The sequence below is a fragment of the Indicator indicator genome, chromosome 15 (genome assembly GCF_027791375.1).
Source record: "Indicator indicator isolate 239-I01 chromosome 15, UM_Iind_1.1, whole genome shotgun sequence".
Classification (NCBI taxonomy): Eukaryota; Metazoa; Chordata; class Aves; order Piciformes; family Indicatoridae; genus Indicator; species Indicator indicator.
In genome coordinates, this window is record NC_072024.1 from 19,243,138 (window position 1) to 19,257,418 (window position 14,281).

Here is a 14,281-nt window from a genome sequence, read left to right on the forward strand (position 1 = left end):
TTGTAGAGCAAGAAGTAAATGAGACTGCTGTATTAGCCCTCAGAACTATTGGCTTCTCTCCCAGGTTAGAGGTGGTGATAAAATACTCTATAAAATATGTGTAATCCAAAATTAGAATTCTTCCCTGTGGCTATGGTCAAAGCATTTCACACCTACTGCCTGGCAGGGTTGTGCTGACTTTCTTCTCATTAGTTACAATCACGATCACTGGCAGGGACTAAGGAATCACACTCTGACTAAAGGCTCTTTTTTTGGAAATAGCTAATGGAGAGGATTCCTTTCTGGAACACAAATATGTACCTTTCATGATGTAAATAGCAAAAAACCCCTAATGACAGTGTCAAATGTTCAAGTGTGGCAGACTCATGAGAACCAAAGAGAACGTAGTATGTGCTTAGCCATATTTCTCCTGTAGGCTTTAATAATGTTTTTAACCTTGTGGTTGTTATGCCTTTAATGTGGTAGAGTGAAATGACAGGTAGTTATTTTCACTATTTTCAGTTTCTATGGAAACCTAGCGTTTGCAGTAACAGTCATACTGTAAGCTCTGTAATCTTCCCCTGGGGCTTCTAGCCAATGTGGTAACTTAATAATTCATGAGTGTTAAGCCTGAATTTGCTGGGAAGCAAACTGTGTTGCTTGGAGCTGTTTCCTCAGAGCCAGATTCATTTCCCTCACAGATTTGGTGTTCTTTTCTCTAAGATGGCTTTATAAAATACACTCCCTAAGCCAAATCAGTGTATTTTACTTCACTTGTTTCTCAAACTTGGGGGTATTGCAGGTCTGCTGGATAAGGCAGCTGATGAGCAAACTCTCCCTCCCCCTCTCCCACAAAAGAAAAAGGGAAAAACAGACAGCATGAGCACTTGCCTGAAAGGGGAAGAGTTTAAATAGTCCATGAATAGTTCAGACAATATGCAAACTGAAAGTTCAGCAGAGGTGATCTTTCTGTCTCAGAGGTTGAGGAGTGGCTGCTATCAGGGATGGATTGCTCAAACACTGCTGTGCCATGGAATCCATTATGCATTGTTGGTTTGTATTAGAAACAGGAATTGAGTTCTTCACAGACACATTTACACATGTACATTTGCTTTGACTTACGCTTAAACTGCAAACTGAAGGCTCGTTCTATGGAGAACTGGGAATTGTTATCAGGTCAGTTTTACAGCAGCCATAAGTTTGTAGATTTTGTCCAAGAACATGAGTGAAAATTAGCAATTCTAGAAGGTAAACATGACTAACAGAAAACAAACCCGAAAAGCTTTTTACAGAGAGTACTCCTAAACGGACTGCAAATTGCTCAATCATTTCAAGAGTTGTGCCTTCTGAAGTATGAGGGCAATACCTCTCTGCAGTGTGACTTATTTTCAAATAAAGGAAACTTTGTTGAAAGTATTTGTGATCTTTCCACAAAGTGGTATTTGCAAGGGACTTCAGCTCTTAGGAGAAGCCCAAGTTATTTACTGTTTGATCATAATTATGCATGGTTCACGAACAGCTGTACTTCGTTAGAAACCCTTTCTCTCGTTGCTTAAAGCATCTTTCAAAAGAAAGATCAACCCCCTGTTTATGACAATGGGAAGTGAGCAAAGTGTCCCTTTACACACATGCTTTTTTCCATCTCACATTCTCAGAAGTGCTGATGTGAAACTTGCTCCATTTTACATAGTTTCTACAGGGTGTTCTCAAGGTCACTAGGATACAGTGCTATCTTGCAGTGACCATTTTGGATCACTTGAGCATAGGAATGATTGTGCAGATGCCAAGCATGAGAAAGACTGTAACAAGTTTGGCGAATGGAATGAAAATAAAATGTTGTGTTTTCCCTGCTCCTATGTTAAGTTTTGCAAGCAAATGTGAGAAGCCTCGTATTGCTGCTGCTAACTACGTTGCAGGATGCAGCACAAACGGAAAACCAGGACAATGCAGCCAGGGTTTTCTCTGGTGCTGCACAGGCAACTGGAGAGCAGTAATTGCTTTCCAGAAAAAACAGCTCATGCTGCTGCACTAGGGCTTTAAAACTTCTGCTGTGCTGGTACAGCACTGGTACGCCGTACTGGTAGACTGGTACATCCTCTCTGATCCAGAGAGCAGTTTCCCAAGTTAATTCATGCAAATATTAGCTTGTCCAAACTGTTAGGTTTAGAGACTGCAGTTCAGTTCTCTCTGCCTCTCCCACCCCCACCAAACCCCAGGTATCTCTTTCATGGTGTTTCTCTACCAAATTATGAATGTTTTGAAAGAAGCACCTTTTTTTGTAGCTTTAAGAAAATGTGGTGGTCATATACCAGTAACTGGTAAATATTTCCATTCATCCGGTCAGCATATTGTCCTCGTAGAGCTTGTACACACAGTGGTAGAATGTATGCAGCACTTTATGGCATCAATGAAGTAAACTGCCCAAAATGTGGTCTGCACAGCAAGACTACAGTCTTTTGAAGGCAAGTGTTGGCAAGGTTTCTGTTGTCATAGAGAGTGACTAGCTCATCCTGAGGTCTATCCCAGATGACCAGGGCTTGCGCTCCACAGAGTTTATTCTCAGATTTATCTGAGACCAAAAAATTGCTCCTTCTACTGTAGTGTCTTAAAGTGCTTATGGTATTCCTATGGCAACTCAGATTTTAGTCTAGAATTATTGTCAGATGTATTAGCATTCATTAAAAGAAGACACTAAAAGAGATATTTTGTTGAGAAATTAAACAATACCATGCATATGAGCAGTAGGACTGAGTATCATGATCTGCTGCCTAAGCAGATCTCTCTATGTGGATTATTCCTGCTAGATGCCATGATGGCATTTTCAGGCTTTTGTTCCTGAATTTTTATTTTGTATTCAGGTAGTAGTAGGGATTTACATGATGCTAGAAAGGTGAGAAAAAAAAAGATCAAGGACTAAAATGAAAGTTACATGACCTGCTTACTACCATATGACCCTTTTCACTATGCACTGGTACATGTGTTTTAAAAATCACCTTTATTCTTAGGAGGGAGTGGTCAAATATTAGATGCTGCAAACCCAGTTATATGCAGCTTTTGGGAAAGGGCAGAGGCATTTGTGAAAACAATGAGGTTTTTCAGATCTCTGGAAATCAGAAGTATTGGGGAAAATAAGAAAAAAGAGGAAACAGCTTTGCACCTTTTTCCCTTTCAGTGGCACATTAGGTTGGAGGGGGTGAAGGAGGCATTTGTTTGTGGGAGAAATGGCTACCTTAGTCATTATTTAAGGCAAAGGAAAGGTACAGGGTGTGAGGTTTCTGCTTAAGGGGATTGTTGCCCAAATGCGTGTCTGTCCCTGCTTCAGAAAACAAATTCCCTATACGTTGTGAACGAATTTTTGGGTTTTTTTAATCTGTTCTCTTTATCATAAATTTCTAAGTCGGACCAAAACTGACCTGCAACTCTCTGCAGTTCTTTGCACTATGTGCCTATTAATGCTGTACCTACATTCATAAACTGATACCTGCTTAGGATTTTTGCCTTGCAACCCCACACCAATTAAACTCACCAATGAGTTAATTATTATTATTAAGGGAGCTCACTAAATGATTCCAAGCTCTTTGCCAGGCCCTTTGTTGTCATCTTTGCATGTAATTAAAAAAAAAAAATAGTCTCACAGACAAAACCAGACCTCAATAATAGAAATTCCCCACAGGCATAATGCCACTCCTGCTCACTCAACAGTAAATTTTGTCCCTGTTTGCCCCTTCCTTCATGCTGAAAATGTGGTGTCCCAAACCATTTATTGCTTCCTTCCTCTTTGCAGAAACAGATGCCAGTTCAGTATGGCCCTGCTTTTCAGACAGTTGAAGGAAGCCAAGAAATGAGACACTACTCTTCTTTCATTTTTCTTCTTTTCAAGAAAAAGAACAAAAAGCTATTTGACTTTGCTTATCAGAACAACGTTTCTTATATTTGAGTAGCTTTAGCAATTACTAATCGTGCAAGTGATTGTGAAACCTGATTTACTGCTGCATGAGAGGTGGTTTCACTATGATGTGAGTTAGCACAGGAGGAGATCTTGCAGTTAGAGTAATTGAAGATTGCATATAGTGTGTAGGAGCAAAAGGAATAAATAAGCTTTTGTTTAAGATACTGCTACGGTACATCTTAGGTCTGAACTCAGCAAGGTAAAAATGTTTAAAATATTTCTGTTTTGGTGCATTTCTTACCTGTGATGCTCTGCAACAGAAAACTGATTTTTGTGCTGTCAGGATAGCTGGAAATGAGTTCTTGGGCTTTGTTGACAGTAGTTAGATCAAATAGTTGGATTGCATCAAATATTGAGTCTCTCCCCATCCTGAATTTCCATGGCCTTTTTGGCATTTATACCTACTGACTTTTTTAATTCTTGTAATGTATTTGAGGGGTTTTTAACGGAGTAGCATGTGCTTTTCTTTAAGCAATTAGGCTATATTCAATTGTAATAAAGTCCAGTGCTTACAAATTTGGGCAATTACTTGCATATGGAGTTTACTCAGGTTTGATATTTTGGTCTTACTAAACTGGTCTTTAATGTTGTCTAGATTCTATGCATGCACTTGTGTGTGTGCAGCAGATGAACTTGATCAATAGACACACTGAAGACTCTGTCAAAGGAGTTAAGTTTCTTGATCCTAAATGTGAGCCTTTGCCCAATAATGGAACTATAATTATAGCTGAAGGCAGTGGATCTTCAGATCATTGGAAACTGGGTTATTCCTCCTGGTGTCCTTTGACACAGAAATAAATTTGCAGTTGTAAAATGGGGACCATCAGGCTAACTGGTTCGTAATACAGAGCAGCAGTGTAAAAAGGTTCATATTCCATTCCAGGATATACCAACCTTATTAGCATTAGTGAGTCCTTAGCAGATGTTTAGACTAGTTTCTGTAAACTGTTGAAACTCTAACAGTAATACCAAGGATTGGAGAGATGAGGAACAGAACTGTAAGTTCAAGTGAAAGGATCTGTGAGGAAAAGTGGTAGAACTTGAGGTGGCTTAGTCTTACGATTGCTTAGCACAGCTGTCTTTCCATTCTCATCCTGTCAGAGGAGCTCTCCTGACAGAAGGCCTCTTCACCTGCCACAGTTCTCAAGTGCTGTGGTTGCCTCAAAGTCCCCTTGATTATTTAGTGACACAAAGGAAGACTGGAAATTAAAGGAATTTAAAGTTTGTTGCAGAGGTCATATTGCAGTAAGGAAACAATTGATGAATAGGCAGGTGAAAAAGATTGTGCTCTGCTTCATTTCTTGAAAAGCACTGGACTGTGGGGACAGCAACCAGATTTTCTATGGCTGTAACAAGAAAAAGGGTGAATTGCAAATTTTAAAATATTTCTGCCTGGTAATGGAGTAAAACCTTGCAAGAGGCTATTAAATGAACCTCCAGAATATCTCTCTTTGGACATTTTGGGAGCAGTCTGAGCAATACAACTTCTGGTAATGAACCAATTATAAACAGACTATCTCTGCTCAAAGGTTTGACAGTCCCTTCTCTGTCATTGTCAGAGGGATGTCCTGCACAGGAGTCTGTGGTGTGCTGTGTTGTATTTGACTTTGGTTATGAAAATTAAGTGCTCATTAGTGCTGACATAATTTTTCAAAGAAAACCTGTGGTGAAAGTTTAAAAATACAGAACTTAGAATCATAGAATCATGGAATTGTTAAGGTTGGAAGGGACCTCAAGGATCATTAGTTCCAACTCCCCTACCATGGGCAGGGACACCTCACACTACATCAGGTTGCTCAGAGCCACATCCAGCCTGACCTTAAAAACCTCCAGGGATGAGGCTTCTACCACCTCCCTGGGCAACCTGTTCCAGTGTCTCACCACCCTCATGGTGAAGAATTTCTTCGTAACATCCAATCTGATTCTACCCATTTCTAGTTTTTCTCTATTTCTGCTAGTCCTATCACTACCTGATATCCTAAAAAGTCCCTCTCCAGCTTTCTTGTAGCCCCCTTAAGAATCTGGAAGGCCACAAGAAGGTCACCTTGGAGCCTTCTCCTCTTCAGACTGAGCAGCCCCAACTCTTTCAGTCTGTCCTCATAGGAGAGGTGCTCCATCCCTTCTCTGGACACGTTCCAGCACCTCCAGATCTCCTTCTTGTTATAGGGGCTCCAGAACTGGACGCAGTACTCCAGGTGGGGTCTTACCAGAGCGGAGTAGAGGGGAAGAATCACCTCCATTGACCCGCTGGCCACACTTCTCTTGATGCAGCCCAGGATGTGATTGGCTTTCCATGTAATTCCAAATACATGCAATGTTAATATTGAGATGAGCAGAGGTTACAGAGCAGTCTTAACATTACTTCTTGAAGAACTTCAATGTAACAAGGGTTAATTCATAAATTCTTTAAATAGTCTATACAATGCATGTATAAATGCATCTGTGTGGTACAGACAAATGTAAAAGGCTTGTGAGAGTCTTTTAAGCATGACAGCCTGAATATTGCCCTGGGTTCACTATGTCCAGGACTATTAAACTCTGAGATATTGCTGCAATTCTTGAGCAATTCTTTAGTGTAAGCTTTCATTATTCTTCCACTGTTTCCCTAATTATCCACTTCTGGACATTGTTGGAAAGAGGCTGGTAGGGTAAGGATGGACCTTTCATAGGGAAGGCTGTTGTCACCATTTGTTTTCTTTTGACCTTAATTCAGTTTATCTGTGGAACAGCATCTTCTGCTTCTCTGATTTGGGTAGTAGTCTGTATTCCCTGTATTTTTATCCCAGAATTTGAAAATCTTCTTAGTCATTAATACATTGGCAAATTTCTCTTTCTCCCTTTCTGCAAGTACTTCTTCATCTCACAGCAGAGCTTGGTGCTCTGCTAGTCATTTGGTTTCCCTTCAAAATGTCAGTTATCCTCTGAATGAAGAGAACCAGCCTTCCTCTGACAACTGCCATGAAAGTGAGGATATTCCAAGTACTTATTATATAGGGTATAATAACTTGCAGAGATTTGCAATGAAATCTAAGTGAGCCAGCTTTGATTTACACTTGGATTTTGGATGAACATTTTCACTAGTTGAGTATCTTTCACCCAGCAGATGTGATTTATGTTGCTCACCATCTTCAACTGGCAGGGTGCTGCTTGTTTCGTTTCCTCCTGATCCTAGGCCACACATAGCAATTTGGTGTTCATCTGTGGTGCTGCTGTTTGGTGCCCAGATTACATTACCAGTAGAAGAGGAAAAATAGTTTCTCAGAGATCTTGTTTGTGTAGTATGGATCTATTTTACACTTTTAGCCTTAAAAATGGGACAAGGTTAATATGCCTAAGGCATAGTAATTATTTCTCAGTGTAGTAGTAGTGGGTGTTGGTAAATTTATATTTAACAAATAAACTACAATCATTTCATTATCATTGTTTCTAGTTATTTTGTTTAAGAGGACTGATGTTTGTTTAATGAAGAACTTTTGTAGCTCTGAAGGTGTTGATAGATTATTTTGGTTTGTCTGTGTTTTTTTTAAGGAATTAAACTTTGTTGAGGGAGACAGGTTTTACAAATCATACTTGTAGTGGGAATTAAAAGTGTGTTAGCTACTAATCTTCCTAAATGAAAGGTCATACCATAAAATGGATTTAAGAATTAAAATTAAATGGGTTTATTAAAATTAAAATGTCCTTAAGCAGTGTTTTCAAAGGCATTGGAAATATTGATGTTGATTGCTGTGAAATGGAAATAACATGTCTGTGAGCTGCTACTTATTTAAATTACTATGTGGGCACCACTGTAACTGTCCTCTTCTTTGGAAGTTGACTGAGTAGGGAGAGCAGAATGCTAGCAACTGTAACTGCTGCTAACTAACACCTGAAGGTCCAGATTGCCACAGTGTAATTGCTTGTGAAGTTATGGAGGTCCTACTTCCATGGCCCTTTAGCAGGAGCAACAACAGACTGAGGCAAAAAACTGGGAGGAGCAACTGCTTTAGCCATCCTGCTTGAATGGATTGTTGCTGGGTGTTTTCACAACCTTAAGTAGGTAACACCAAGTTGATGGGCAGAAGGCTGAGTTACTGATAAAGGTTAAGAATGTCATTTGTGTGGCTTTATTGAAAATAGGGCTTAATTTGAAAATTCTGACTTGATTTTTTGTGTTAGGTAGATAGAAGTTCCTGTGAAGATGCACTACTGTTGTAATTGTTACTGTAAGTGTAATGTACTGAAGTTGTGATATTGTACTGCTCTGCACCTAATACAGCATGTATAAACCTTACTAAAAGATTAGATTATGCCATGTCATTAAAGTGTTTGCTAAAACATTAAACTTACTAATTGATGTCTCAGAAAGTAGCTGTAGGTAAAGAATTACCAAGTATCAGTTTCTTCTGAGTGAATTTGGGGCAAGTTAACAATCTGAGTTTAGAAGCATCTGCTGCCAATTAGTTAAAATTACTGCTGAAGGAGGTTGTGGTTTACATGGAGATTGAAGTAAAGTTCAGCAACCAGAGAGCATGATCTGCATTGCTTAGCAAGACAAACCCAGGCAAAGAAACATGCAAAGGTGTATAGCAAGATGCATGTCAGAGTGATGTTTACAGAATTAGGGAGCATTGTGACAAAAGTGGCAATTCTGAAAATAGTTCCGTGTTTATAATGGACACACTGCTTCAAGTGAACCCACAGCACCATGCTGGGGTGAAAAGGCTAATATGTGATAAATTACAGTTAGGATTAATGGGGACTGGTTCTCATATGTATAAAATACATATGTGCGTGTATTTGTATTTTTGGTGTAGGTGGTACCAGTACTAGACTGTTACAAACTTGCATTTATAGAACTGTTCCTGAAATGGTGTTGGAAAACTGCACTCTGTGTAAGTTCTGTAAAACACTTCCAGCACTGCTTCTTGAGTTTCTTAAACAGCATTAAATTGATTACTTGTTTGGAGAGGTGTTTGATTATCTAATATAATTAGTGACTGATAGTACTACCCTGTAAAAAAAGAGCTTTCCTAAAGGGCTCTTGAAGAAAGTAACAAAAAGCTGTGGCTAGGCACTGAAACCAGACATTTCCAAGCTGCTGTTGACCCTTGTGTTTTAAGAGTAGGGCTGAATAGCCTTTTGGAGCAAGCTACCAAGGGAAGTAGTGCGTGTTCTGCCTTCTCCTATTATTCAGACCAGCAGCGTATAATATGCTGGAAAATGTGTTTTAGGCAAATAAAGGTTACTGCAGTTGATGCAGTCATACCGGATAAAACTGAAAGGATAAAAATGGAAATGTAACTAGGAAATTTAATGACGGACTTTTGTTTTGTTTATGTGAACCTGCAGGAAGAAAATTCTGGTCAGTGGTTGCTGTGTTGTCACACAGCTAGTGAATAAATCACTCTTACCTAATTTATTTCTGTACATAAGTTCTCTATCTGTCTTAAGAAATAATATCAATGTCCATGGCTTACCATCCACAGTAAAGATGATTTATTTTGCAGTCTAGCTATACATGCTGCTTTTGCTGGTAAAAGGACTGCTTGACTGGATTGATAAGCAGTTCTATCGATTGAATCTTAATGTGTTTGAATTAGTTTATTGCTTCTATAAGTAGAAGGAGATTGCTTAATTGGTATTCTTGCTGCTTTTAGCTTTGAGTGGATTTTAATGAACTCAGTTTTACCATAGGCAGTGTCTGCCTCAGCAAGTGTGCCTTAGCCTTTGTCTGAAGTACTTTTAATGTGTTCAGATTCTGTGCTTCATGTATTCACATTATTTCAACGTTCTTGCATCATGAATATACATCAGCATGGTTATTTTCACATGCAGAGTACTTGCTATTAAGTCTTCTAGGCTATTCCATGTAATTTTATCTAGTTTAGTCAGAACTATTTCATATGCTTTGGGAATTAGGGGGGAAAAAAAACCCAATACCTCTTGCATTTTTAAAAACAAAACATATCTATTTGTGTTTTTATGTTGAAGTCTGTACATGAAACTCTTGTTTAAATTTTTTTACGTTGTTTGCTTTCTAGTGAGAGGTTTATGGTGCGGTTAAACAAGAATGGAGGCCCCAGGAATCCGGAGAAGATAGATCGGATGTGTGCACTTTTCACAGTATGTGTCTGCTTTCCTTGCTTCTTCCCTTACAGTGCTGTGGTTGTAGCTGTAGTCACTCTCAGGGGCAAGAACCCAATTCTTCCTTTGGAATATAGGCAGTAGAACTGAAGCTGTTTCCTAGTTTTGTTACGGTTATAACTAAATGTTAGTGGAAGAAAAGGGATGTACTTATAAATTATTTAATGGCTAAGTAAATATTCTGAAGCAAATCTTTTAAAGTGTATTTGTTCCTGCTTACAGCTTGACATTTTGAATATTTTCGTTGCATGTACTGTGCCCTTAGATAAGGGGGCACAGCAAAAGCTGCATTGGCCTGAACATAAAGCAAGGCATATTTTTCAGAATCCAAGTTAGCAAAATACAACACCACACCTGCACACATAGCAAAACAGAAAAATCTCCAAACACAATTCTGTCGTGGCCCATTCAAGGTCTGTGTAGCAGCCCTAGGTAGATGGTGCAGCAGTAGCCTCCTAGGTCAGCAGCATGGTGTGTGTGATGGAACAGGAAAAACAGGATGTGCTGCAGAAGCAGCAGGCAAGTTGAGATGCAGAGGGTTGGTTGCAGTAAAGGAAACATTGTGACTTCCTAAATTTGAGCAGCAGGTCTGTATAGCTACCCTGTCCTGACGCAAAGCAGATATGACCAACCATACCAGCAGTCTTTAACCATCTGTGCCACAAAGACAGGATGAGTACTATCCATGCATCTGTGGCTCCTGCCAGATGATGCCTCAAGTAGTCAGATAAGATTTATTTCCTTTAAATTCTTCTGAGTCACCTTTCACCTTGTTTATGGTTTTGATTATGCCAAAATAATAGTTTCAACACTCAGGCTTTAATATACGTTCTGCACTGGTCCTAAATTCTGTTAAAAATTGCCTCAAAATCATGTATTAGATCATGATTTTATCTGGCACTTCTTCTCAGAAAGAATATGGAAATCTAGAGACACTGAAACTTAACAGCTCATCACAGAATAACTGCAAGGAATTTCAGATCCCAAGTGTGATAAACACCTTCCATCGTGACTCACCTTTAGTTAGTGCACATGCTTGAAGCTCTTTGACAGAAGTATTTTTACCTCCAGTGAAGAAAAAAGATGGCAGACAGCTTGGGTATAAGCTGTAATTCTGGCAGCAAAACCCTCCAAGGTGAAGAAGGGCTGGACACTGAAATAGGCACAGTTCCCAGCACCATTCTCTTTTCTTCTTTAAGAAGATACTTGAATTTCTTCTCTTAAGGAACAGAGCATATCAAGCCAGATTAAGGATGCTTAATTCTGCCTCCACCTGGTCATGAAAGATGTAAATCAGTCCAAAACCAGCAATGACATGGTAATGACATCAGTAGCAGTTCTGGTGTTGGTACCATTGGTGAAGTGCTACCAGCTGGTCAGACATCAGCAGAGGTGTCTTAGTATTGCTGCTGACATTGATGACTTCACTGTTGGTAACTCAAACAAAGCCTCCTCCTTTTCTAAGAGAAAGGTGGCCAGGGAGCAAGCTTCTGCACTGGTGTCTGATTCATGCAAAAAGGTGGAGTGTGGGATTGAGAATTGCTCTAAGGATTATTCCCAAAAGGCAGCACAGATCAGTTCATAGTAATTCTAGCCTCTGAAGTTCACCATTCTTAAAAAGACTTCCACTGCCAAACTACCCATCTACACCAAGGCCACACTACTTTGGTACTCATGTGGTGGTACACACTACTCATGTAACACCTGCCCTCTTTCAATCAGTATGGTGAAGAATGTCAAGCAGTTTGTTCTGGTGGCCTGCAAACCAGTCTTTACATGCTTTCAAGAATACAGAAAGAATAATGGTGTGCTATGGCCAGGGACATAACATTGTTCTGGAAGAGACCTGTTTCATGTTAGGAATGGGGCCAGTTTAGTGCAGAAGATGCAAACCCCAGGGTGTTGCTCATGTGTCACTCTAGAGCACCTGTCCTTCTGACCAGAGACCAACCATTAGTTATTTAACTAATACCAAAGCTTTCACAGCATCAGCTCTCCAAGATGCTCAGATTTGTCTGTCACTCTCTAGTACAGTGTATACTCTAGATAATTTTCCCAATTACCATAATTCCAGTTATCTATGCAAGACACTTCTGAAACAATATTTTTCATCAGTGTATTCAATGAACTTTCTGAAGTATGTAGAAAAGGAGGGACAAATAATAGCTTTTTGAATAACGATGTAATCTGCAATGGTTCTGTTTTATCATAATTTCTCAATTATGAAATACTTTCAAAATGAGATAATTCTATAATTCTCATGTTTGTCTTGATTTTATTGATTTTCTTGTCCTCCCTGCCAATCCTGCACCATCTTTCTAAAACTCTAATCTGTCCCAGAGGCAAGAAGCCCCATATATTAGATAACTCAAGGTAATCCTGTCTTTCCCTTCTATCTCTCTTGCTACTGGGATTTCAGTTGTCTCTTTGTGTAAGATACCAAAATTACTTAGGTTTTGGGTTTAGATCTACTGTCATATCATACCAGAGGAGAGAAGCTGCTTCCTCCAAGCATTAAAGCTCACTCAAGCAAGCAGCCTATGCACACTTTTAAAAGCTTCCTGTGGGTGAATCAAAACATAATTACACACTTACAGCCTTGCTGGCTTTGTTCAGTACTTTACTCTGTGGCCTACAAAGTTGGCAACTGAAATTAGTGAAGCTGCTTAAACACATGACCAGTGGCAGTCAGGTATCCTTGATTCCACTATTTTGGGGGTGATGGTATTTTATTTTTAACATGCAATGAATCCTTTATAGAAATCAGCATTGTAAGGAACTAAGCATTATTATAGAGTAACTCTTTTCCACGCTCAGTATGGAGGGAATAAAAAATTAGGGGTGATTTTCTGAAGAGCCATGCAATTAGAATTATTATACATTGTTTTGTTTATTAACCAATATCATTTAAGAAGCTCAGAAGATTGTGGGAAATGGACCCCCCTGTGGATGCAGTGCTAGGAAGGCCTTTCTGGAAATTAATTTATTTATATTGCATTCAAGCAAATAATAAACATAGTGTGTCCTAAGTCATAAATGTGGATTCCCTCCAAAGTTATCTGACAACTTCCTCACAGGGTTTGTTTTTTTTTTTTTGGGGGGGAGGGAGGGTGGGGGCATGTCATGGTAAGAATTCCTTGCCTGGTGAAAAACCTCTGCTGTACAAAATGAAATACGAGGCCATCTGGGCCCATGTTTTTTTGCCTGTGACACAGTATGTTTTTTTGTGAAAATGAAAAGCAGCTGAAGTGTGAACCCATCAATATGTGCATGCCCTACCGTTTTCTGATGTTTTGACAGCTGCCCTTTGAAAAAATAATTTTCTAAATTGCTGTTAATTAGAAGTGGTAATCTGATAGTATAATAAAATCCCCCCTGCCAAATCACAGGTATTTTCAAACCTCTATTACTCTCAAGAGCACTGTTAGACTCCCCCCACCACCACCTTTTGAAATGTATTGTCAGACATTACTGAGATTAAAGCTATGTAAAATCCCTTCTTATGGTAGAACTTCAGTTTCTCCAAGACATGCAAGATAAAGCCTACCATACGCTGCACTGGTATGTTAGGTGATGAAGAAAGCCTAGAAAGTATGTTCCCTTATTCATGCAGCAGCAAAATAAGACTGGAAGAGAAAATGCTAAGGAAGATTTATATAGCTTAATTCTTTGGCTTCAGAGAGATGTCATCTGCTCTCTGGTAAGCATACCAACCAGCATGTTTGCAGTTCCCTGCATATGCTGCCCAGGCAAATACAGTGCTCCTTTTAAACAGAGTGAGAAGATGCAGCCATGAATTTATTACTTGCCTGCTCTAATTTAACAATATAATGCTGTTAGAAAGGGTCTGAAACTTCTCCTTGGAATAAATTCTCTTTATGCTTAGTTCTTAGTCAGTGTGCCCAGATTTTACTGTGCTGTATGTCACTGTAATCTGAAGTTCGGTGTCTGTGTGCATTGCCATTGTATCCTCAGTTGATGAATTTTGGTTTCTCAAGTCACATGGGAAACAAATTTTCTGTGTGACTTAAAAGCAAGAAGCACTTAGGTAAATTGACCCTTATAATTCTTTGAGTCCTTTTAATTCTTTTTTCCTCTTCAGACTTTGCTGGTTGCGAGGAACTGCACCTATCCCCACTCATAAAATGGAGATTCAGTCAAAACACACTTGGAGTTTTATCTAAATTCTGACATGTTTTTTAGACTAAGGCTGCACAATGAGAAGTC

The 14,281-nt window shown here is 39.3% G+C and overlaps 1 protein-coding gene across 1 annotated transcript in view; it reads left to right on the forward strand.

Moving 5' to 3' along the window:
* The window catches only part of DOCK3 (dedicator of cytokinesis 3), a 207,249-nt gene that overhangs the window by 100,089 nt on the left and 92,879 nt on the right, over positions 1–14,281 (forward strand). Inside the window, 1 exon segment of the mRNA XM_054387218.1 lies at positions 9,952–10,033. Coding sequence (XP_054243193.1) covers positions 9,952–10,033 — 82 coding nt within the window.